The sequence below is a fragment of the Athene noctua genome, chromosome 1 (assembly GCF_965140245.1).
Source record: "Athene noctua chromosome 1, bAthNoc1.hap1.1, whole genome shotgun sequence".
Lineage (NCBI taxonomy): Eukaryota > Metazoa > Chordata > Aves > Strigiformes > Strigidae > Athene > Athene noctua.
The window spans coordinates 109,313,225-109,338,739 of record NC_134037.1 but is presented as its reverse complement, the minus strand read 5'-3'; the positions used below and the strand labels follow the sequence as shown (position 1 = coordinate 109,338,739).

Genomic DNA, 25,515 nt, shown 5'->3' with positions numbered 1-25,515 from the left:
ACTGTAATTTTACAGTTGGGAATAAAGTTCATAAACTTTAACCATAAAGCAAACAACCGTGATTCTTAGCTGTGTCTTTTACAACTGTGTTATTTTGTGATATGAATTAAAAATCCCATGTAAGCTGCTTTCCAAGCAAGGTCATTTTAATCTGCCTTTTCATGAAAGGGTTCTTGCATGCATGTGTGCTTCATTTCCTCTTCCTTTCTTCAAGCACTGTCTTATGGATGCAGGAAATGATCTTTGAGATTCAGTGGGTTGAAGCACTTGCAAAGCTTTTCTAAACATCTCAGGGGGGAAGATGATGGGAATTTGTTGTTTGTTTGTTTTTCCTGTTCATTTTCTTTTCTCCCCCTTGCAAAAGAGGGGGCACAGGGATTTGCCAAGTTACTTACAAAAAGGCTTGTAATTGGGGATGTTACTGAGCCTCTGTATCCCTGTTTTATCTGTTCTGAATACTTGGCTTTGGCTGGGGTTCAAATCGTTCCAGTCTTTTTGGGAACCGTTTCAGATAACATTTAAGAACTTTACCTGTTAAAGACCTATTGTTGCTGTTTTGATATGGCAGGAAGGGATGCAGGGTTTTTTAACTGTTTTTTTCAAATCACAGTTTCTTGGTAGATTCTGCCTCTGATAGCTATTCTCCTTTTAGAAATTCTCTGTATTTTCTTCTGTCTCTGTCAGTTCTTGTTCAAACTTTGTTTAGTACTTCTGTATTACTAAACAGTGGAAAGTGTTTCATCCCAAACCTTAACTACATTAGACATTGTGTTTGTGTTATGAAAGACTAAATATGTTCTTAATGCAAATGTAATTTATATTATCATTCAAAAAAGGTTGCACAGTTTTCTTTATTTCTAATAGCAACTGGAACTTGTGTATTGCTTTGTTATATGACCTGGGGACTATGATAGCTCAATTTAGAAGAAGCAGTGCCACCTGTTACTTGACAGATAGTATATATTTTTAACGGCAAAAGCTTACTGCTTGTTTTTGTCTCTTATTTTTAGGAAAAATCTTTCAGTGCGTGGACTAAAATGGTGGTTTAGATGGGCTTGCATTAATTTGCTTCTTTTTATTGTGCTGTTTTTTCTTACTACTCCTTCCATAATCATCTCAACCATGGACAAGTTCAATGTCACTAAACCTATTCACTACCTTAATGTGAGTATCACCACATGTTTGGATATAGCTGTGTATCAAACCAATATGTTGATAAACTGATAGGTGTCTATAAGCTCAATTCAGTTGAAATCCTCAGGATTGTTTTATGTAACTGCTGATTAAAAAGCATATGCCCAGAATCAGGTCTTCAGTACTCTTCTGTTCCTTGAGAGTAAACTGACATAATTTAATCTGAAACTTTTTATTATTATAAATGTCTTGTTTGTTTGTATTTAAAATTTTCATTCCAAATCTACATAATTCTAAATTTTATAATCAAAAACATTTGCAAAAAATGGAATTTCAAGACCAATTTCTATTTTGATTTTTATGTTGAGAAAGGGGGAAAATCAGATTCTAAACTCTGAAGTAAAATGCCATGGCTTTATTTTGCTTATTGAATTCAAACCAGGATAGGATGGCTTCTATATCTGGTCCTAGTCTGACTGCTACTAAAGTCTCTTGCAAACTGTTCATTTTAAATACTTCCCCAAGCTAGTGTAAACAACATTAAAAACTGCTTATGGGTCTTCCCTCTCATGGAATTTAATTCTCAGTCCTACTCTTTGTCTTGCACAGCAGTGATGAGCACTCATTTTCAGACTGAACCTGGATGTAACTTCTACAGTCCAACCTGTTACAATTTACAAAAAGAAAAATATTGCAGCTTATGTTCTACCACAGATACATTAAAATGTTGTGTTTTTTTTTTTAACTTACTTTTTTTTTCCCCCCCCACTAGAATCCCATCGTCAGTCAGTTTTTCCCAACGCTCTTGCTCTGGTCCTTCTCAGCTTTGCTACCAACAATTGTCTATTACTCAACTTTGCTGGAGTCCCACTGGACAAAGTAAGCAAGATTTTGCTCTGGTTTTGCCTTATCAGCTGAATTATTGAATGGAGAAAGTGCTTATCTTTCATGGACCTCTTAAATCTGCAGACCTCTCGTAGCAGGGAATGTCACCTTTTTGACTCTTTCTAATGTTATAGCTAACACTTTGAAGTTTAAGCAATTTGTAATCAGTACAGCAAGTGTAATCTGACCACATGATTTACTTATGCTTCCCCCTGCCACCAACCTTTTTGTGTTTAATCAGAAAAAAAATGTATAAGCAGACTCAGGGGGTGTAGCTTCAACAGGAGTGTGAGAAGTGCCTCTGATCCCATAACTATGTCGCTCTCTGGGAAGACAGGAGATATGGGTTTGGGTCTCTTCCAGGCTGAGAACATCACAGAATCCCACTTCAACAGAAAGTGCTCCAGCTGCTGGCATGCTACTTGTAAAAAGGGCATTCATCTTTTTGTTGTTTTGTGTGGAAAAAATGGTCTGGATGTAACTCTTGGTGTACAACTCAGTTGCTGTTGGATATTATTAGTGGTGATCTGAGAAGACCAAGGCCCAGCAGATGTGTTGATGCAAGATTTTCAGATACAACCAGTGCACTCCAGAGATGGTCAAGCATGGTTACGTGCTGCTGACTTGGAGGACTCAGCTCAGCTTGGTTTGGCATACCAGCTTTCATCCCCAGTTTACCCAAAAGCATGATACTGCACAGTGAATCCCAGCTTCACTCAATTTCACTTAATCTCTTTCTGTAATGCCTGAAGCCATTTTTTGTTTGGTTTTGTATTCTAAGGTAATTTTTTTTTTAACTCTTTAATTTTTTGTACCATTCCCTTGTAAGACATCATGTCTAGAATATACTGTTTATTCATCAAAGTTGTATGCTTTTCATCCACTGTTTTTTTTGGGGGGGGTTGTCTTGGTAGTTACACTAGGCGCTTGAATGTTGAGCCCTGCTCGATTGCTTGAAATAGATTTCTAAAGCCACTAGTGATCCCAGATCTGATTTCCGGCTTCAGTATATTTATACTGATACAATGCACAGTGCCCAAGGGCTACGTGATCCATAAAATCCGTAAATGATACATTAAATCTCTGTGGTTTTAGTGCCCTGTCAGATACCACCTTTAAAGTCTGAATTGTTTATAGCAATCACTTCACTTTTCTGGCAACAGTGTGTCACTGGATAGATGTTCCTGCTACTGTACCAGGGGTGTAGCATTAGTAGTGTCATGCTGTTCCCAAAGACTTGACACTTGGCAAGGACAGTCAAGTAGCATGTCTAAGTGTCTGGTTTCTTGGCAGTGGTGCCCTTTTGCGAATTGCCTAATCCCTCTTGGCATAACACTTGTAGAGCTGTTTGTTTACAAGCTGTTGCAAGCTGTGAATGTCGTTAGATGAGAGACCAGCTGCGATTGTTGCACATCCTCTTGCCTGTGGTGCAGAGCTGTAGTGATGCTAATCCAGAGTCTGGATTAATGTTCAGAAATGTTTTCTTTGCCCAATAAGATACTGAGAGCCTACTTGATCCAAATTAGTGACTGTTTCCAAGATGTGTATTTTGCATCAATGTGATATGGTAGGGGAAGCTGGAAGTCTGTCAGGTGCTGACATTCTCTGGGCAAGATTGTTCCTGAGTGGAAGTCTTTCATATGAGTTTCTTACTCAGTGACTTTTTATGTTGGCAGATCTGCAGAGAACAGAATAATGATGCATAAAGTCTACATATTTTTGATCTTCATGGTACTGATTCTGCCCTCCCTTGGTCTGACCAGGTAAAGATAGTTTAACAGAGCAATGTTTAAATATTTTTATCATATGAGACAACATACTTCTGTTTTCTAGTTGCTAGTTGAGGTATAATCGATGTACCTCCAGCGCATATGGTTATATCGTCATTACACGTTAGATTTCAGTGTTCATCTTTCATCTGAGGACCTTACAGCCCTTAAAGTTTCCAAAGGCTGACTTCTTTTAGCAAAGTTATTTAAGACCTTGTAAAATCAATGACTAATTGAAAGTTGTCCATACTTACCATCACAGCTGAGAACCCAGTTTCCTGACTATGTCTTATACTTCAGGGACTTGTCCTTTTCTTTCTACCTTTACAGTATTTGACTGTTTCCTTGGCTAACATGTTTTGTTCTATCTATGTAAAAACTGCTGAAAATTAATCATGAAAACTTTAGTAGGAAGTAGACATTTGTTTTGTTTAATTCTGTATCTTTTTTCCTATTTCTGACTATTAATAACTGTGATAAAGATGAAATAGTTTTCAGATTATTTGATTAAATTCTCTCTGTCCTCTCTCCTGATCTAAACTACTTCAAAAGACAAGTAATTTTACACGGTATTAAGCTGTTGGAGACTGAATTACATTAACTGTCTGTCTTTCAGCCTTGATTTCTTTTTCCGTTGGCTGTTTGACAGAGAATCATCTGATTCTGCAGTTAGGCTAGAGTAAGTATTAGCAACTCTTTGGTGTGGGGGTTGATTTTTTTGGTTGGGTTTGTTTGGGGTTTTTTTCTGATGACTAACCTTGGTTTAGTGTGTGTTTATTATTTGCTTGGTGACGGTACCCTGTGGGATAGTGTTGAGCTTCTGAATAAGGGGAGGAGAATGCAAGTGCTTTTGCTGTGAAGAAAACCATACTTTTTTTCTGCTAGCTAATGTATGCAAACATTTAATAAAGAGACCACCATTTTCCCAAAACTTCACAATTTTTGTAGCCGACAAGAAAGGACAGGATGACATGATGCAGATTAGAGGGGACCAGAAAACGTACTGAGGGTTGTTGCATATCATGGACAGGGGATCTTCCCAAGGAGTACTTTGAGACCAAATAGCTGCAGCAGTTTTCTTTCTGAAATTAATTGATTCTTGATTTTAAGAAACATGAACGTTTTTACACCAGCATTGCAAATTTGCAGGTATTAGTTATTATAAGCTCTTGTGACTGTGGCTGGAGGGAAATAATATAATGCAATTATTAGGATATAGATAGGTTTCCAAATGCTGTTTCAAAATCGGTAACAAGATGACAATTGGGAGCTACTAAGCTAGGAGAGACAATTATTCTATTGCAGTCTTATCTAATCTTGTCTCGGGTTGCTGTTGCAGATGTCAAATGATGCTCTTGTCTGCTGTCAGCCACCCATCAGACTGCCATATCTTTCTTTTAGTGAACAGTTTATTCCTCATCCAAGCTGTGACTCAGCCAGGCCCTTGCAGTATACTACACTTACTGCATTTATAGCTATGCAGTACTCTTTTTCAACAAGATTATCGGAAGTCTTCTAGCCCCTTCTTAAGGTGTCCAGTTTAAGGTGCTTATCCTTCCAGGAAGAGATTTCCAAGGGTGATAGGGACCTATTGTATATATGCTATATTGGCATCAGCGTCTGATGTCTTTCCTTGCAGATGTGTCTTTTTGCCCGACCAGGGAGCCTTCTTTGTGAACTATGTGATTGCCTCTGCTTTCATTGGCAATGGGATGGAGCTGCTGCGCCTGCCGGGCCTCATCCTTTACACCATACGCATGATAATGGCCAAGTCCACAGCAGAAAGGAAAAATATTAAACAGGTATTAGAGCCCTTCTTAGCAAGAGGCAATTAAATGACTGAACCGTATCAGAGACAGTGGGAGCCCCTATCCTTCATGCCATTAACTATCATGTCCTGTCATTTTTTTTTAGCCTTTGTTTCACTCATCCATGAGGGGTTCATATTCCTTTCATTTTTAGCACAGATAATGGGGAGGTATTTATTCAAGTCAGAGATGGTCAAAAATAAAAATGCAAGCTCTGAACTTCAGGTATGATTCTATTCATAGCTCCAAGTCAGAATTTTATGATTTGGATTTTACAGGATAATTCTGATTTTATCTTATAGTCTAGACTTCAGGATTTTTAAAATTCAAATCTGTCTATATTTAGTTTCTTTTGTCAGCCTGCAAGTGCATACAACTTACTTTAATCTGAACATACATGTAACAAAATGTATACTTATTGTCTGTATTCCATTTGAAGTGGTGGATTTTCACTTCCAGATGATGTGTCATCTTGCAGCTTGAAATTCCAGGTGTTACAATGGGAACTTAAGCCTATATTCAGCTGCCCCTATTCTTCTTTTTCTTATTATTTTTTTCCTCTTTCTTTTTTATGAGGTGGGTGAACTCCATTTTTAAAAGATTCTTTTAAACATTCACTTCTGTTAACTGTTGCATGTTACCCCTTGCTCTGGTTGAAATGATTTACATTGATTTCCTCATCCCAAGAAGAAAAAGTGGGAATACTGACCACACCAGAGTGTTGATATCTTGAGCTTTCCCTACTGGGAAATCCAACACAAGGAGCAGTACATTTTCAATGGAATCTGCAGTGAGATGAAGGTTCTGAGTTTGGCAGCATGCTCTGCCTTGTGATTTAAAGTAGTTACTTCTTGTAGATGAAAACAGATTCTCTGAGGAATTACTTTAACACTATGAAAGAAGCAGCATATTTTGTAAGTACATATGCTTAAATGCATAATACTTCATCTCTCTAATTACATCATTTATGCCTCTTAGGGAAATAACTGATCTCTCTTAGGGAGAGAATAAGAGAAGGTGAATTGTTGCTTTAGTGAATCTATTCTTAACTCCTGACACATTGATAGATGACATGAGAGTTTTGAGTGTTTTGTTTTTGTTCCTAGCAACAAGCATTTGAATATGAATTTGGAGCAATGTATGCCTGGATGTTGTGTGTGTTTACCGTCATCATGGCCTACAGCATTACATGTCCCATCATCGTTCCCTTTGGTAAGTTTTCTGATGAGATGTGAGCATTTCTGATGGGCTGATGGGGGTATGCGGGAGGTTTGGAAGGCTCAGTTCAAATGCTGATAATCCTTAGGATTTGGATCCAAGTTTCCTTCCCTCCTTGTGAAAAAACAGGGCAGAAGATAGAGAATTAGTTAGCTCTTGTACTGCCTTTAGAAGTTGAAAGTATATTTAATGTCTATTAGATGCTTACTTTATTTCTCAAATTCAAGTGTATTAGTTCTAGTGGTGGTTTTTAATAGTTACGTGTAGGAGTTTATGCAGGTTTGGGGATGAGGGGATTATTTTTATCTCTGGGTCCTTGAGGTCTGGGAGAAGCGAGCTGCAGAGGGTACCCAGCCTGAAGGTCTGCCTTAAGCAGCCAAACTTGACTTGAGACATTCTGATCCCCAGATCCTTTAGGAACATTCGAAATAACTTTTGTCCTAAAGTTTGACTGATGTATGTAAAATTAGCACAAAAATCAGCATGTTGATCCAGTAGCAAGAAACTGTAAAACTGCCTGTCCTTTTCACTACTGCAGCTCTTATTCATTGCAAACCATTTATCTAAAATTACACATCCTGAATGAGAATGAGAAAAGGGATTGTGGTCATCACTGTGCTATGGACAGCTGTATGCTCCACGGTCCTGACCCCAAGGATGTGACGTAATGATGTGCTGACTGCTTTGCTGCAACATGGTCTTGGTGAACAGTGTAGCTGCCCTTTGACCAGAAAAGGAAATGCTCTATACTCTGGTAGATTTCTTGGCTTAGAAAACCAGTTACCTAGGAGCTCAGAGCATGTTTGTGGAGCACAGGTGCCCTGTGGTGTAGATGGAGCTGCAGTCCTACAGGACCCTGAGAAGGTCTCCAGATCTGAGTCACAGAGCTCCTTTTCCAAGCATGTTTCTCTTACTCCGTTGGTATATCTCCGTCCCATGAACAAAACTTAAAATTTCTGCCTTAAGTTGTCTATATATCTGGCTTTGACTATTTTCTTCTTGCTGTACCAGCCATTAAATCCTCTATGGGTGTGCAAAAACCAATCTGTCTAGAACTCATGGGCAGTTGTTCATCTTTAGTGACTGTGACATCATCTACGTCTTATTTTACTGAATCTTTTATTCACAGAGATTTTTGACTTTCATAAGAATTATGTATAGAATTATGAAAGAATCATGTCAGCAGCTACAGATATTTTCACTCTGGAAACCTGTTTGTCAGGCATAATTATTACTAAATCATTTTATATAGTTGGTATTTTTCTTTTATAATCCAAAATTTGAGAGAGCTAGATACAACATAATTAGCTAAATTAAATATTGTTCAGAACTTGTTTTAATCAACAACTGGTTTTAATCCCTCATTATTGGGAGAATGTGGCCAATTCTTTTGTTACAATATACTTGATATTTATTTACATTTCGTTTTGTGTGCAGTTGTAAATACCTCAATGTGGTGCTGCATGCCAGAGCTGTTGCAATTCATAGCTGCCACAGCAGTAACTGACTTTTTTTGGGCGAGGGGGATAAGAAATGGCTGACTTGAAATCCAGTCATGAATCTGCTGAAGGGTGAGAAGGAGACATTAAGCCACTATTAGACCTTTCTTCCTTGCCAGTACAGTGGTGGAGTAACCAAGTCTTCCCTACCAGCTTGGCCTCCAGTGCCAGCACTAGGAAGGAGCTCTGGGTCCTCCCTGGGAGTGGGAGTGGTGCCACAGAGGTGTGAGGAGAGGGGGAGGGATGGGGAGACCCCAGGGGTCTTGGGCTGAGGATGCAACAACCTTAAGAGCAGGCTACTGCCATGCAGCTGTACCCCATTCGTATTTGGGCTGTGTCCACCATTGGTTTCTAGATTTTCAGTCGCTTGGTTAGTGTAGATTTCTTCACAGAATTACTGGCATTTTATATAGTCTTCAACAGCCTCTCCTCGGCTTTCCCTTTTTTCCTTCCAGGTTTAATATACATACTCCTGAAGCACATGGTTGACCGTTACAACCTTTACTATGCGTATCTCCCTGCCAAGCTGGAGAAGAAGATGCACTTTGCAGCTGTGAATCAGGCCCTTGCAGCTCCAATTCTCTGCCTTTTCTGGCTCTATTTTTTCTCATTTTTGCGGCTGGGTAAGTATTACCTTTTTCCACTGAGAAGCTGCTCCCAGCTCTCTTGCCAACTTACCTAAATTACACTTGAAGTTTTACAGGCTTTGTGGGCTTTTCTTTTTGCTTCCATAAATGGGAAGTCATGGTGTTTACCTGTAGTACTGAATTATACAACATTTGCAGCTTACACAAGTTTGCATAAGATACTCTGACGGAGATGTCTGATATGTTAAAACTGCTAGCACGGAGCTTCGTATTTCTTCATTTTACAGGAGATCATGTGTTCCCTAAATTTGTAGAGCTGGCCAGTTGAGCTGTAGAGTGACACAGAGTAAAAATCATTAAATATAACAAAAATCTGTTCAGAATTAGCTCTTTCTAGTAAGATCTCTGGCTTCACTACCTGCATTTGTGTAGTCTGTGCATAAGTTTAATTTGCCTGGGTGAATTAGCTACTCCCTCTGTTGTAAAGCTGTCATTTAGAAAAAACTGTTAAAATGCTGGCTAATGCTAGTAAGACCTGTGTTCTACATCATCTGTCAAATTTTACGTGGAAGACTGAAGTGAGATGGTGACTCTCCTCCTCGTACTATAATTTAAAAACTCATGTTTTGTGTGTAATTTATTTTAAAAATATGGATGTTCTGTGTTTTGCAAGTACTTGGCATTGACAGTATTGGCTGTGGTGTACTAACAGCTTTGACATCAGAAAAGGTAGGCGATAGCTTATGGCTTTTTGTCTGTGATATAGGAGGAAGCATTTGGCATGGAACAGGAATGCTGTTGATGCTCGAAGGAGTTGAGCAGCTCTTGTTGGGAATGAGGGCCCTTAGTATCTAACTGTATTTTGCCCTCTTCTCTGCTTTCACAACACTGATAACAAATGACCATGCTTGCATTGTGCTTTTCCAGCATACCAGTAGTAAAAAAGACGATGTTGGCAGACTGTCATCTAACGTTAGAGATAGCTCCCTGTGGATGTAAGAGGCACTTGGAACTATTGCTTCAGGCTGTCCTTGGGTTTGAGCAGGTGTCCCTGTGTTACTTGTATGTTTGAGAGCTTGTTTTGAGAGCTGTCTTTGCAACCAGGAAGACCAACAAATCTGTGTCCTCTGAAATAACAGCAGAATTTCTAGAGCATGCTTTAGAAAAATCAACTCCAAACATGCAGCAATTGATGTACCTCTTTAATTGTAATGAAGAAAATCCTGGAGTAGTAAAAATTAAATCTTTATAAGAATGTTTTCTGATTCTGCATCTGCGGTAAAACCATCATTTGTCATAGAACTTAGTAATGGAAAACACAGACCTGTTTACCATGTTTGGCTTGGTCAGTACAGAGGATCCTGTTTATGGGATGTTGTTCAGGGATTTGTCAGTGCACTGGGCAGTCTAGCCAAGTGGTATGAATCCCAGAGGTAGGAACTTGAGATGTTGATTTCATTGCTGCTTCTTGTGACAAAGAGGAGGAAGGAGGGGCAATAGTGCTCTGCTTCCTTATCTGCAAAATAAATCAGTTATGGTGTGTAAAGCTTGATTGATTAGGTCATTGATTTGTATAGTTTGCCTGATATGGATCTTTCAGTCTGGTTGCAGAGTACAGGGGTAATATTCTGTATTATATTTAGTTATATAACTATATATTTATTTATTTAACTATATTTATATTTATAAATTATATTTAGTTATATATATATAATTTCTTCACTCATTATATTAATGTAAGGCTACAGGAACCTCTACCCCAGTTCTCAGCATCAAATATCACCTGACTGCGTACAGAAAGTGATTGACTGCACTGGTGACACCTGTTTCCTTCTCAGTTGCTGTTTTCTTCCTCAGCTCTCATGCCATCCATCCATCCATCCATCCATCCCATACGTAAAGCACTACTGGGCCTCTCACAACAGAGGTGGCGGTGGTAGTATTTGCAGTTCAATCCCTGTCTCCTGGGATAGTCACTAAAGTCCCATGTTCTCTAGACAGGGCATAGGGCAAGGAAAACTGATCTTTGGAGATTTCTTCTTCCCTGATCTCTGCAGTTTGTCTTGTGGTTCACACCATACGTTGGCTTTGGCATAGACATGCCTCACCAGCTGGTAAATACTGACGTAACTTACCCTTATGAAAAAAACCTCTTCTGAAGGACATTCCAGAATACCGGTGGGGAGGTTTTTCTCTTCCCTTTTTAGTTTGAATAGTGACATGTTTGTGGGATTTTTGGTTTGGTTTTTCTGCATGTGTGCAGCTTTTTTTCCCTCATGAACAAACCTGCGCAGGGCTTCTATAACCTGCTAAAAAGTAAAACTTCTCTCTTCTGTGCCACTGCATATGCTGGAGTTACCACAAAAATATCTGAGGGTTGGTGTTGCCTCTTTCGTCCAAAGAAGCTTGGAAACAGCTAAGTTTTGTGTTTGGTTCTTTTTTTTCCCTCCCTAATATCTTATTCAAGTCATCTTTGCTGCTAAATGAGATTAATTTCTTCAGAATATTTCCCACTGGAGCTGGAGAATAATAAGTCACTGTGATCATTATAATTTTTTTCATACTAGAGCTGCTACCATATCCTTTCCTATACTTCTCTCTCTCTCTCTCTCTCTCTCTCTCTTATTCACGCACTTGCTCGCTGAAAAAAACCTTACCTTTCAGCTTAGGTCATGTTTACTTGTTTTTTTCTCCTTGGATTCCTCCCCATCCTGTCTATATTTTATTGTGGTGTCCTACACAGGCAAGGCTGTTCAAGTTGAATGCTCAGTAGCACTGAAGTATTTTGTATAGGTACCAGAGGCTTGTTTATTTTTTTTCCCCTCCCCGTGTTTTGTGATAGCATCACACTATTGACTGCTTTCCAGCTTGTAATCATCAGTTGTATTCTGCAGTACTACAGGCTTGTTATTCCTCATATCTGTATTTCAATTTTTCTTTCCAAATTGTAGTTATCAGTTTTCTACATACAATTTCATTTTACTGTTTATTTCTGGGTTTGGGTTTTTTTTTCTTGAAAGGGGGTGTGGTTGTCTAATCTAAAAAAAAAAAAATCTTGATAATTTGGGTTGTTTGCGAGCCATCTAGTTTGGTATTACTGTCATATTTAATAAATGGACTCTATCTATTACATTTCACAGATCATTAATGAAAGTATTTTAGAAGTGGTTCCAGAATAGATGACTGAGGGAGGAGGAGAAGAATCACTCTGAGTCTTATTTATCATTCCAGTATTGCAGCCACCTTTCTTGGCCTTTAAGGAAGCTGGGAAAACAGCTTCTTCAGCAGTTTTGCCAGTCAAGGAACTTTGTGCATAATGAGATTGTCCTGTTTGTGGCTGGAAGTGGTGTGCCCAGTCCTCTAAGGAAAAAAACCCACAAGGCTTCTGAAAATGGGGAAGATAGTGAAGGTTGGTTTGTTGCATGGATTTTTTTTTTTCCTGCTATGTATTTTTATATTGTATTCTCTGGATGTTTTTCTAGGCTTTAAAGCACCTACAACCATGTTTACCTTCCTAGTTGTCAACATCACAATTGTTATTTGCTTGGCTTATACTTGTTTTGGCTGTTTCAAGTACCTGAGCCCACTGAATTACAAGGTAAGCGATGGATCCCTGACACCTTTTGGCAACTACTTATGTGCTTGATGTAGCACCAGCTGTTCCTACAGGGTTGCTAGCCAGAAGGTACAAACAGCATCTGTCTGCAAAGGTTTGTTCTGGTAAGATGGCTAAAGAGGGCAGGTAGTAGAAGTAGGCTGCTTGGCACAGTGGAGAGTCTGTCAGTGTTAGCAGGAACGGAATTAGAGAGGAAAGAGCAGTGTGGAAGAAGTGTGCAAGAAGACTGGAGGAGGGAGTACCAGTGCTGCACAGAGATCTGTCTGCAGTTTTTTGGGTGCTTACGATCTCTGTGTGTTGTTTTGACTTACCAATTTGATATTGTCTCTCTTCCTTTTCCCACCTGTTACTGCTTACAGATAGAAGACACACAAGGTGAAAGAGGAAATGACACAGATGTACCAACCATCCCAACATCTTCTGTAAGAAATTAAGAGTTACTAATATTCTCTTACATTTCCTTGAAAAACTTAGTTTCTCACCCTGCTTACCAAAGAGCTTGTGTAGGACATAGTAGTCTGACTGGACTGTGGGACTCCCCATATGTGTGTGGGACCAGAGAGTTCTGCAGCTGGGCTCCTTGACTGTTGCCGGGTGGTGTTCCAGAAGTGCCTTTGGCTGGTGTTCTGGGAGTAGTTGAGACACTACTTCCAGCATCTCTGTAAGCTGTGTTCTGGGCCTTACGCCAGACAGGTCCTCACATCTGCACAGCTGCCACATGCAGCCAGTTGCCACTGCTTTGTGACTTGGAACGTTCTGATATGTCGCAGGTCTTACCTGCCATGTTGCTAAAAAGGATGTAGGACTGAGGTAAAAATAGAGATCTTTGTGCCACACTTTACAGGAACAGGTGAGTGATGCACCAGGAAGCCTTCGTTAGGGAGCAAAAGGCCTTAGGCATTACGGTGAAGAATGGGAGATGGATGAAGGAGTGGCGAGGGAAAAATTATCCTGGGTGAATTATCCCAGCAGTATACTTTGAGAGACTAGTAAAGTCCTTAACACTTGTGATTTCAGATGTATGTCCCCCGAGTTTTGCATCATTCTACAGAAAGGACGATGCTTGACCCTAAGGAGCAGCAGTCATATGGCACCATGGACAACACTTGTGCACTGGCAGAAGGAACCCGAAACTACTCTGGTGGACCTGCAGTTATTGAGCCGGCATCGAGAGGTTCGCTCTGAATGCCGAGGACCAACACAAGGTGGAGCACTTGGTCCAGGTTTAGAACTAATTCTCCACCACCACCTACTAAGTGTTCTGTTTTATTTACATATTCCTGCCTACAGAAGAGGTACAGAAATAATTCATTGTGTGGTCTGCAGCTGTGCTCGGAGATTAAAAAGCAGATGCCTTGGGACTGATTGTTTTCCAGGCTGTCTACACACATTGTGAAACAAACATGTTGAACACAGAGATGCTGATCCTCAGGGACTTCACTTATGCTATCTCATCACTTGCCTTATGAAGATAACTTATGCTGCATACAGATAACTGGTCACCAAAGCAAATGCAGCTATTACAGCTGTCATATATTTATTCAAAATATTTTTTCTTTTTTTTTAAAAAGAAACCTTTAGTATTTATAAACTTCTTGGGATGTGGTAAATCCTGAGGCAATGTCACTTGATGAAAATGCTGTTTGTGTGGGCGCTGAGGATGGTGTGTGGGAGTCTCTCCTCTTGTCACCCAAAGTAGTCAAGGTAGACTTAATCATGTTACTTTTTTTCCTTAGAAGTGACAAGGGAGTTACTGTGCACTTGGGTATTAAAAGTACCAAAGCAAAAAGACTGGTGTAAAAAATGGAGTGATTTGTCTGATACTGGTTTTATATATTTTTTGGAGGGCATTTAGGTTGATAGTTCACTATTTTTAACGGCCTGCTACAATGCAAGTTCACCTGCCAACAATAAAGGATGTAAACATTTTATCTTTCTTTTAATCTTGGGTCAAAATGACAGATCTCTGGGTTTTCTCTATCGTGCCAATTATATGAGCTGTAAGGTACTAAGTTTTTAAAATTATGTAATAGGTGCCAATTTATTCCAAAGTACATTGTGTCAAAGTGTAACTAATAATCATGAAGGAATAAAACACTGAGTTCAGAGAAATTTTGGTTTGTCTTGACTGATATTTTTTTTTTTCTTTGTGCATAGAAAAATATTTCTTTTGCTAGCTGCCTCATAGCTGCCTCACAGCATGATCAATGTCATGAGCTGTTCCTAAGAGCACTGTCGTGAGGTTTAGAATGACAGTATGTCCCATGAGATATTTGAATACATTTGAATTTCTCTAGGGGATGAATCTTAGTGACCTTTGGGTAGGAGAAGATTGTGACCCTCCCAAGCCCTCTGTTTGCCTGCTCGTCGTTAAACTGTTAGTTCCTGAACTTGACCTTTTCTAGCAAGTCTGTGAAGCAGCAATGTCTTGAGACTGGAGTAGAATTTGTGCCATAAATATATGTGTGCAGATGTTTAGTGTCTTGCAGGACAGTGCTCCTGCTTCCCAAGAGCAGCACTCTGGACAAATGCTGAGGCGGAGACCTGCCCTGCTGCAAGAAGGACCCTGCAGAGCTCTGATAACCCTCATAACAAGCCCATCCTGTGAGTTGAAGGTACACATAACTCCTGGTTCTTAAAGGGCAAGTGAAGAGCCTTGTCTAGTGGAGAGGCATGGAGTTGTCAAACTTCTTTATACTATCACTTCAGTGATGCAGTTTAGTCAGGGGGGTTGTGTGTGCGCAGGGGGAGCGTTTTGATTTTAGCAATCAAAGTATTGCTAGAGGTGGTATGTACACTGAATATTGTGGGGGATTTTAGCCTTTATGGTATTACTAGAGGTGGTGCGTACCCTGGATACAAACTGCCTTTTAAGATTAGTATTCAAACTAGGAAAAAAGAAAACCAAGAGATTCCACATCCCTTACTCGTCTTCAGGTTTCTCATACAGATATGAGGACAGAAGGAAGAGATGGGGCCTTTTGTATTAATTAGATCGGATGTCTGATTGTTCTAACTCATTTCTAGCTGCAGTGCCCCGTCTCATGTGGTGGGTGGCTGCAGAAGCCGTGGATGTTTACATGTATACTAACTGAGGAATCAAATAAATGATTCAGCCACCACTCTTGTCCTGTTTCAGTACTGGCGCTGCAAGATTTTTATGCTCTGTGGTATAATTTACTTTCTTGAACAAATGACTTGACATTCACTGTGAGATTCTGTATGTCATATCAAAGACAAAAACTTTTGGTGATTGGATTTCCTTTTTGTTCTTGGAAGGCTGCTGAACCTTGGTAATGAAGCTCCCTGTGGCTGGTCCAGGCTCAATACAGACAGGGCCAGCTCTCCTGGGAACTTGCATAAACCCACCTCCAGTCATGCTAACGAACTTCAGGTGTAGAATATGGAAAACCTACTAGGTTATGGGAAGTTGCAGCTTGCTAAATGGTCATTGCTGGCCTTTGTCACGTGTCTGCTGGGGAAACCACCTTCATATTTCACTTACTGTGTAGCAGCCATTCTTGTTTGTCACTGTACTTTGTAACAGTTAAACTCATAGAGCTGTCTGTGCTATTAGGACATGTACTACTTTGAGTAAAGGCTGGGATCACCTATTAGTAAACTATCACAAGACCTCCATGTATAGCAACACACAAACTAAAGGCTGGTTTATCAGTTTTGCTATGTTGTCCTTGCTTCCCTAGTATCTTTTGGGTCTGAGAGCTGGAAGTAATTAGGAAACTGCATTGGCTCTAATTCATTCCTTCATGCTGGTGGATATCTCTGAGAGGATAAAATTAGATCAGCAGGAGAAACTCCTTGCATTCCTTGCTGAGCCTTAGAGAAAAGCTGAGGGATGGAAGCCTCAACAAATGTGGATATTGGCTGCACTGTATTTGAAATTCATATTTAAAGCCATTGCACATTCTTTACTGTTCTTTTTATAAATCATTTGGCAGGAAGCCTAAGCAAATGGCCCAGCTGGAGTTACTGATTGTAGCTCCCAGAAGCCATATTTGTTGAGATCCAGTGCCTGCTGCTTGCCTTGCATTGCTCAGTTGGAACAACTCCTCCCCCCACCTCGCTCCTTGCTGAGCCCTTTCTTGTGTTCTAGGAGCCGCCACCAGCAGTGCTCCTGCTCCGGCGGAACTCAAACCCTGGACGAGTCAGACGCTCAGGTGTGAGTAAGACCTACGGTGTGCTCTGCGGTGGGATCCTCTGTGAAGCAACTGAGGGGACAGCCTCTGCAGAGTTGAAGAATGGAGCTCATTTGATAGTGTACAATTTAGTGCCCTTCTGCAAAGACTTCACTGTAGATTATTTTCTTCTATAGCAAAAGAAATTCTATATGGTATGCTAAGACTCCAAAAAAACTTGGCTTCTTTAGGTATGCCTAGCTCTGTGCCAGTTGGGGCTTATTCTATCTGCATGCCCAGTCTGGTTCACCTCCAGCCTTATTACAACACATCCTGAGCACCCAAGTGATTGCAATTTCTCATTTGCATTAGGTGCACACGTTCATGCCTTGTTTTCCTTTGGGCTTTTCCCATGTCCTGAGCCAAAAGCAGACCTCTGTGCTGGCTGAGTCTTGAAATGCTTCAGTGTAGCACTAGACCATGTTCTTTCTGTCTTTATAGAAATCCAGTTCCCAGCTCTGCTTACTCACAGATGCTTGCAGCATAACTGAAAGCTGTATGTATGATCTACAGATAGTTCATTTATTCATGTTTGGAAGTCTTTTAAGCTTTTTAAGAAGGTGGGTTTGTCCAAGAAGTGGCAGACCAGAGGGTTGTTCTCCTGGCCCTTAGTAAAAGTGAGGTGAGAGGCACAAGAAGAATTGGGGAAGACAGGTCTTCTGTCACTAACACAAACACAAGTCCACTGAGTACAAAGAAAAGACACACTTTATTTTCTCTAAACTGCAGTAATACAAGGAAATACACCCTTTTAGTTCCAAATGATGGCCAGGGTCATAGTTTTTGGAGGACGCGTATCTTATCTTCTTAAAATGGTCTTGCAAATTCCTTCTCCATCTAATCTAGACAAGACTTCTTGTATGATTCTGCTTATCACCTGTCTGTAACAGCTGCAAGTGCCTGTCTCAGATATTTCAGAGGTACAGAAGTTGCTCATTCTTTCTGAGGACAGCTGTCTAACAGATCAAAACAGAAAGGAAATATCCAAAAGCAGAGACACTGAAGATTGGGTCATTCTAAGGGAACATTCTTCTAATTCTTTGGTTCACTCCTGGCTCTTGCTTTGTATCTGACATCCTCTTGGTTAGACCATAGCATCTCCAGCTGCAAGTGCGACTTCTCAGTTTTTTGTGCTCAAACACAGAGCTCCTGGGCTATCTTCACTTTTCAGCACAGTCTGTAAGCATTTGTTGCTTGGAGAGAATGTGTATCAAGATCAGCTGTCTTTCTATTGCATGTACCATAATTAGCTTTTAATTCTTTTGGTGAAACAGTTAATGTGGCCCCATGAATTAACTGGTGTAGTTATATGAAGCTGCTTCTCACTACTCAGTGTGCCTCCATTACTAATCTCTTCCAACCAGGAGCCTGCGGTCTCCATTACAGGGTGACTCTTGACTCCTGGTTGAAAGCAAACACAGTTGCTTTCCTTGGGGAGAATTTTTCCCTTCTGTAGCAGCTTACTAGGTGAGTTCTGATGTAACAGGTATCTGGTCTGCTCGCTTTTGAATGGATTGAAAGTTCTACTTCAAGACCAACTTTTATGGCTATTGTAAAGTAATGCTCTTTGTGTTAAATAAGAATTTCACTGACTTAACGAGCTAAATATATTTCCACCTTCAATTCTGGATGGAGTTCTGTTTCTGCTAAAATTCTGGTTTAGAATTGTCTACTGATACAAAGTTCATGGTCTTGAGCAGTTCAGAGCTTCCTCCTATCTTATCATTTCCCTGAGATGTGATAGATATGTGATATGTATGATAGAACACAGATATGATAGTGTCATTTTAGGACCTTAAAACACTTTTATCTTCCAGACTCTGAACTGGTGGTTATGTTTAGATCTTGAAGTAAAATAGCTTTTTTTGAGAAGTTACAGGACAGTGGTTGCAAGATCTGATATCCTTGGACACTCTGTACTAGATCTGTGCATGATATTCAGGTGGGAGTGGGTGGGACTGTAAACAGTCAAGAAGAGAGGGAAATGTTCATATCTGTTTCTAGACTCAGAGGTTAATTAAGTGCTGGTTAATAGTTAATGAAGACACTCTTCTCAAAAGTTATCTTTAAAATAGAGTTCTAGAAATCTAATATATGGTATGTCCTAAAGTACTCCTAAATAAATTAGGAGCCAGAATTTGTTGCTGTCTCTCATCATTACTGTTGTGTAGTTGTGAACCTCCAATTTTTATGTAGGGACCCAACAAATATGAAAGGTTGTGATGGAAGTTAGTGACTGTGTTTGACAGGTATCTATCTGTGCTTCTTAGATGTTTATTAAAAAACCCCAACACCTGGAGTACAGGAGGAAGACTGAGAGCAGAGGGAATGCAAGATAGATGTGTTTTTGTACACAGCTCCCCTTCCTTCTGTATGAAAACCTCTCATGCATTTAGTGGTATTTTAAACTCGGCTTTTCAGACCAGTTTCTCCTGAAACATAAAGTACCAAGTTCTTTCTTTCAAGTGAAGATGTTCCATGTCAAAACTTACTTTGAATTCTATTTTTTTTTCCCTAAGGCAAATTATCAGTATTTTTTTTTCCTCCCATCTATAGACATGGAGAAATAAAACCAGCAGCTATGTCCACAGAGGGAAATGGAAAAGGAAGTGATCTAAAGAACTGTTAAGTACCATAATTTGGTTGCAGGCATTGAATTTTTTTTATGACAAGGTTCTAGCTTTAGAAAATGGAGTAGGGTTTTCTTATTCTTTTATATTTGACATCTGTAACTTCAAAATTGTTCCTAGAATAGGAAGAATTCAATCCCTTCTGAGACCAGAAACCACAATCTTCTGGGAAGAAAAGGGAAAAAATTGAGAAATCAATCAGTTGTGCACCTTTGAGAGGAATCATTTAAGCAATTATTTCCATTATTTAGCTTCAGAAGGGAAAAGACATAGTGGTGAAGTTAGGAGAATTATAACATGTGTGTTCTGCAGTGTGTTCTCCTGCTTAGTTTGTGTGAGATATTACTTAATCCCTCTTTGTCTCTGGTGTCTCTGAAACATTAAGAATACCTTCTGATTCACTGAGAAGGCTTTATCGGCCACAAAAGACTTGGGATGATGCAAAAAAAAAAAAAAAATTCTACTGAGGCAAAAATGCTGGGGTGGACAGTAGTTCTATTCAGGCTGTACAAGAATTCTAGAACTCAAGAGATACAGATGTTTTTACATACAGAACCACCTCAGCAATGCAGGCTTGGTTGCAAAAGAATTTAAGAACGGCTGGAAAGTAAAGCTGCTCTTAGCTCCCCCAAACAGAGGAAAGTCTGAAAGGTTAGTAGGTGTACTCTGCTGTAAGAGCCAGTCAGAAGATCAGCATTATCTCAACATTGTCATCAAGGACATGGACAGTGAGGTACCTGACAACGGCCTCTTTGGAACACAGTTGCTGATCCCTGGAGTGGAATGTGGTGCAAAGGCTCCTGAATGCAGGACAACTGTGTGGCGCAGGCAGTGCGGTGCTGCTCTGCTGAGCACTGACCCGTGTGGCACAGGCAGTGCGGTGCTGCTCTGCTGAGCACTGACCCATGTGGCACAGGCAGTGCGGTGCTGCTCTGCTGAGCACTGACCCGTGTGGCACAGGCAGTGCGGTGCTGCTCTGCTGAGCACTGACCCGTGTGGCACAGGCAGTGCGGTGCTGCTCTGCTGAGCACTGACCCGTGCGGCGCAGGCAGTGCGGTGCTGCTCTGCTGAGCACTGACCCGTGCGGCGCAGGCAGTGCGGTGCTGCTCTGCTGAGCACTGACCCGTGTGGCACAGGCAGTGCGGTGCTGCTCTGCTGAGCACTGACCCGTGTGGCACAGGCAGTGCGGTGCTGCTCTGCTGAGCACTGACCCGTGTGGCGCAGGCAGTGCGGTGCTGCTCTGCTGAGCACTGACCCGTGTGGCACAGGCAGTGCGGTGCTGCTCTGCTGAGCACTGACCCGTGCGGCGCAGGCAGTGCGGTGCTGCTCTGCTGAGCACTGACCCGTGCGGCGCAGGCAGTGCGGTGCTGCTCTGCTGAGCACTGACCCGTGTGGCACAGGCAGTGCGGTGCTGCTCTGCTGAGCACTGACCCGTGTGGCACAGGCAGTGCGGTGCTGCTCTGCTGAGCACTGACCCGTGTGGCGCAGGCAGTGCGGTGCTGCTCTGCTGAGCACTGACCCGTGTGGCGCAGGCAGTGCGGTGCTGCTCTGCGGTGCCTGAGCCGTGCAGTACAGAGTGCTGGACTATTGCTCAGTACCTGGGCCCAGCCGGAGCTGTTGGAGATAACCGCATAGCCACTGTCAGAAAAGAGGGATCGCAACTGTTGCCATAACATCGATGAAGGAATCATGAACCTTAGGCGAACTTTGCTTCATTATAATACCAAAGCAGGCTGCCCACCTCCAAGACTGACCACACCTCGGACACTCCCCCCCGCCCATGTGCGATGGCCTCGCTCGAGAAGGGCAGAGATATGATAACTGAATTCTGAGAAGGGTGGAGACCCCTGAGGCGGAGGTGGAGCAAGGTGTGTTACTGAGCATAAAAGATGACTTCTGGACAACAAAAATTGGAAGCTTTCCCACCAGGGATCATGACAATCAATGACACAGCATCGGCTGGACCCAGGACCATTAGGATATCTTGAGATCAGTGGTGGTAGCTAAAACCTCTCTTCCTCCTCTCTCTAAACTTTACTTTTCTCCTTTCTTTCACCCATCTCTAACTATTGTGTGCTGCTTCACAGGCAGCACAATAAAGTTTTACTGTTTGATTACTGCTATCCCCTTTGGTGTTGGGTCACCTTAATTTTGCACTTTCGAGATTGTAGCAGATGAACCATCACGAGTCCACTGAGTGGACTGTGACACTCTGCTCAGAGGTGAGAGCCTACAAGGCAGCGATGGCCATAGTCCAAGAGTGAGTGGGACTGCTGAGGCTTAGCTGGAGCAGAGCACCCAAGCTCACAAGCCCGCACGGAGCAGGGGTGCCATACAAGATGTAGTGAGAGGAATCCTGCCTGGGCTGGGCCCTTCCCTTCTGCAGAGAAAGACGTCAAGATCCATCACTTACATGAATACCTCGGGGTGAGACACATCCACGTGCTCCTGTGCAATAGACAACTAGGAATGAAGCGGAGCTGGGACTGTTTAGTTTAAAGAAGAGAAGGCTGAGGGGAGACCTCATCACTCTCTACAGCTACCTGGGGAGACCACATCACTCTCTACAGCTACCTGAAAGGACATTGTAGAGAGGTTGGTGCTGGTCTCTTCTCACAGGTGACTAGCGATAGAACAAGAGGGAATGGCTTTAAACTCCAACAGGGGAGGTTCAGACTGGACATTAGGAAATTTTTCACGGAAAGAGTGGTCAGACAGTGGAATAGGCTGCCCGGGGAGGTGGTGGAGTCACCATCCCTGGATGTATTTAAGGGTCATTTAGATGAGATACTGGGGGGTATGGTGTAGGGGAGAACTTTGTAGAGTAGGGCTGATGGTTGGACTTGATGATCCCAAGCGTCTTTTCCAACCTGAATGATTCTGTGAACAGTAGGTGGATCACATTGAGAAGTAAGGATGGGGTATTTACCAGGAAGCCCCTCTCAGCAAGACAGCCAGGAGCTGATTTTGCATTGGATGTGGAGTGGGTACCAGTGGGCGGCAAGTCAAGGACTGGGAGGAATTTCAGAGTTCAGGGTGCAGTTTCTCTTTCCACCTGCCTCCAGGGCCTGGTGCTCCCGGGGCCCAAAGCGAGCCGTGGGCATGGCCAGGGCCCCTTGCTCGGCCCTGGGGGCAGGAGGCTGTGTGAGTGGGAGGCCAGGCCCCTGGCAGCTGCTGGGACAGGCACCACAGGCAAGGCAACACGGTTGGTTTCGCTCCTCACACTTCTGCTGTGGTGTTGAAACAGCAGTTGTGAGTCGGTCTTCACATATAGTTAAGTCTGTCGTGTTGGTATCTTTGACTCAGTAGCTGGGTGCAATTTTGTCTTCACCTGTTTCTGTTCGCCTCTTCTCTGTACTGTACTCCCTCTGCACCGATCATCTGCAGTGGTTTGAACCGTGGCTGCAAAGGGGGATCATCTTTCCTTTAAGAAGATGAAAACTCGCTGCTTACATGTCATTTATCATTTGTCCCATCCTCAAAACTTCAGACATCCAGCTATTAAACACAGGGAGAGCACGAGCACCCTTAACGTCTTAAAATCTAATCAGGAAGGTATTTTGAAGACTGTTGTGTGGACTACGTCTAGCGAGGGGAAAGAGCTGTCACTCAGCACAGATCTGTTCTAAATACTGCGCTCCAGAAGACAACTGACAATTGTAATGGGGCTAATTCTTCTAGCAGCATTGGCATAACACCATCAGGGCTGTCTGGCACTGCACAGGATATTTCTTCCATGAAAGAAAACTAATCCTAGGCAAGATGGTTTTAGTGTGAGTTATGTTCCTTAAAGTGCTATTACAGCAAGTAAAACAAGTGGCATCGTTTCTCGGTGTTTTAAAATAAGCTACCCTGAAATCAATATGGATTTATTCCTTGTCTCTTCCCACAGTATCCAGAAGGATCCTTCCATTCCTCTTTCAGACAAAAAAATGTATCTTCATTTAATGCATATTATGTATTGCACCTGCTGTAAAACAGCATGTGCACTTGATTGACTGTCTTGAACCGATCAGTCCCTGCCCCTAGGCAATTCCGGCTGACTCAGTGGTGATGAATAGTGCCCCTTATGGATCTAGAGCTAACTGTGATGCTAGACTTAACAGATTCTGTTTTTCACTAAATGATGATTTAACTTCCTTTTTCATATGAAAGTGTGATTTCTGTTCATATTTTTTTTTTCATTCATACTCTGAGCAATGCCTGACTTTTTTGTTTAATGTGCATGAAGTCTTGCCTTGTTTAGTTGTATAAGATGTCCAAAGGCTGCATATAGTGGCTTGGATTTTTCAGGACTTTAGGGTTTGTAGTTTAAAAATCAGAAGTCAAATTTGGTTGTAGTGGGAGTTAGTTGAGCTGGAGCTGTATGGAAAGATGATGGCCTTACTTGTGTTTTTTCCATAGCAGAAGCAGATATTTTTCAAAGCACATCAGCTGGCAGGGACAGAGTGTAAATTCTGTTTATTTTCAGTGGCATCTTCATGGTTCTGAACCTCTTATCCAGACTCTACATGAACTGTAACTGGCTAATTAAAGCAGGGTTTAGGTCAGCTATTTTTGGTTTCAGTGGGGGATAAATGCATGTTTTGGGGCAATTTAAGGAGGAATGGCTTTTAGGGCAGCAGTTTCTTTGAGCAGAGGCTTTGGGGCAACTTTGGCCCAGAAATGGAAGCTTCACCAAGAAATGGCTCTGGAGCAAACCAAAATGTTTTGAGCATCGAAGTGTCAGTGGATTCTGGGTTCTACAGCAATGCCAGCCCAACAGCAGCGCACTTGGCCTTGTTAGAGGAAACTTACTGTCTTGAGGGGCGGGCACTCAGCTGGCTCATTTAAATAAGAACAAGCATAACAGAGCAGGGAGTCCTCTCTTACTGCTTTTTACTATTGCAATAATCTGCTATGCACAGTTACTTGCTACCAGAAACGTTATAACTATTTCTGATTATCTGACCGACTCTTGCACTGCTCACTGTAGTACTGCCCAAATAATGGCCCATTAGCCAATACCAGAGTGTGTCAGAAACGAGTCTGGATTCAGTCAGGGTGGTTCTTAAATCCAAATCTCAGGCTCCTGGGAGAGTTGCTCCCTGCAGGAAGAGATGCAGATATTATCACTAGCCCACAAACACTTCATTAGTATTAAACCTTACACTACAGGCCGTGAGATTGGCTGTGTTTTGCAAAAAACAGATGATTATTTTGAAAAAGGGGAGGGGAATTGATGGCAGGCTTTACAGCTGGCACATAGCTGAGTTTTATGCTCTTTCACATTGTCAAGAGTTTTTCACTGAATCTTTGTATCTGAGAGTAGATAAGTAGGTGATGAACAACAGCTGCTGATAGCTGTGGGCTTAAGGTTTGAGAAGGGTGACATCAGAGTTCAGAATGACCTGCGCTATATAACAGGTGTTTAATTTTTAAGCTTCTAAAGTCTACACCTTTTAGGTCCAGATTTTTTTCTCTTTCAGGCATCAAACCCATTTTTGTGCTGGATTTAGTGCCTCGGTGCCTGTCTTCTATACTAAGTAAAACTGAGAGTGTGGACAGCTCGTGTTTGTAGCAGGCTGAAGTGTGCTTATCTAGCGTGCAGCGGGGGGCAAGGATGTGCTCGCTCACTGCCGCTGTGCATTATCATTGTCTCAGATTGCCGAGCACTGTCAGGCATATTTAAAAATAGAAAGGTTCTACAGGCGGTTGGTTTTTTGTCCTGCTCACTGGTGACTGAGCCTGGATGAGCTGCTTGTAACGTAAGATCGGTCCTGATGTACCTCCTTTCATCGAGGCTGGGCCCCTTCAAGCAGATCTGCTCCAGAAGGGAGAGAGAAAATGCTTTGAGCCTTCTGCTCGCATCTGAAAATGGGTTTGGCAGGTATCATATAGCAAACTTCCTTCCCCCTTACTGTATCTGCGTTGTGACTGAACAGTCCCTGGGGAAGAATTGGGTTATATCAGAATATGGCAGCGCTCCCTGGCACCACAGCAGATGTCTGCGCGTGCATGAGAGAGGAGAGGGGATTATCTCCAGCTCTGAAATAAAGGCCACCCAGGGGACAGAAGTGAGGCAAAACCAAATGGCCAGAGATCAAGACCTGTGCAAGAGGGAGCACAGTGGTGCCTGTAAACAGCTGTTGCTGTCAGAGGTGAGCTGACTCCTCTTGAATAAGCAACCTTTT

At 41.9% G+C, this 25,515-nt stretch overlaps 1 protein-coding gene across 2 annotated transcripts in view; it reads left to right on the top strand.

Moving 5' to 3' along the window:
- The window catches only part of TMEM63A (transmembrane protein 63A), a 32,924-nt gene extending 18,201 nt beyond the window's left edge, over positions 1-14,723 (top strand). Inside the window, exons 15-24 of one of the 2 annotated variants that reach the window (XM_074897312.1) lie at positions 1,011-1,164; positions 1,907-2,013; positions 3,696-3,782; positions 4,405-4,467; positions 5,428-5,590; positions 6,703-6,808; positions 8,769-8,936; positions 12,383-12,498; positions 12,876-12,938; positions 13,534-14,723. In XM_074897312.1, coding sequence (XP_074753413.1) covers positions 1,011-1,164; positions 1,907-2,013; positions 3,696-3,782; positions 4,405-4,467; positions 5,428-5,590; positions 6,703-6,808; positions 8,769-8,936; positions 12,383-12,498; positions 12,876-12,938; positions 13,534-13,701 — 1,195 coding nt within the window. In that variant the 3' untranslated portion in view covers positions 13,702-14,723. Of the gene's footprint in view, positions 1-1,010; positions 1,165-1,906; positions 2,014-3,695; positions 3,783-4,404; positions 4,468-5,427; positions 5,591-6,702; positions 6,809-8,768; positions 8,937-12,131; positions 12,291-12,382; positions 12,499-12,875; positions 12,939-13,533 lie in introns of those variants that run through there. The other variant, XM_074897313.1, reaches the window with a different exon arrangement.
- Positions 14,724-25,515: the final 10,792 nt, after the last annotated feature.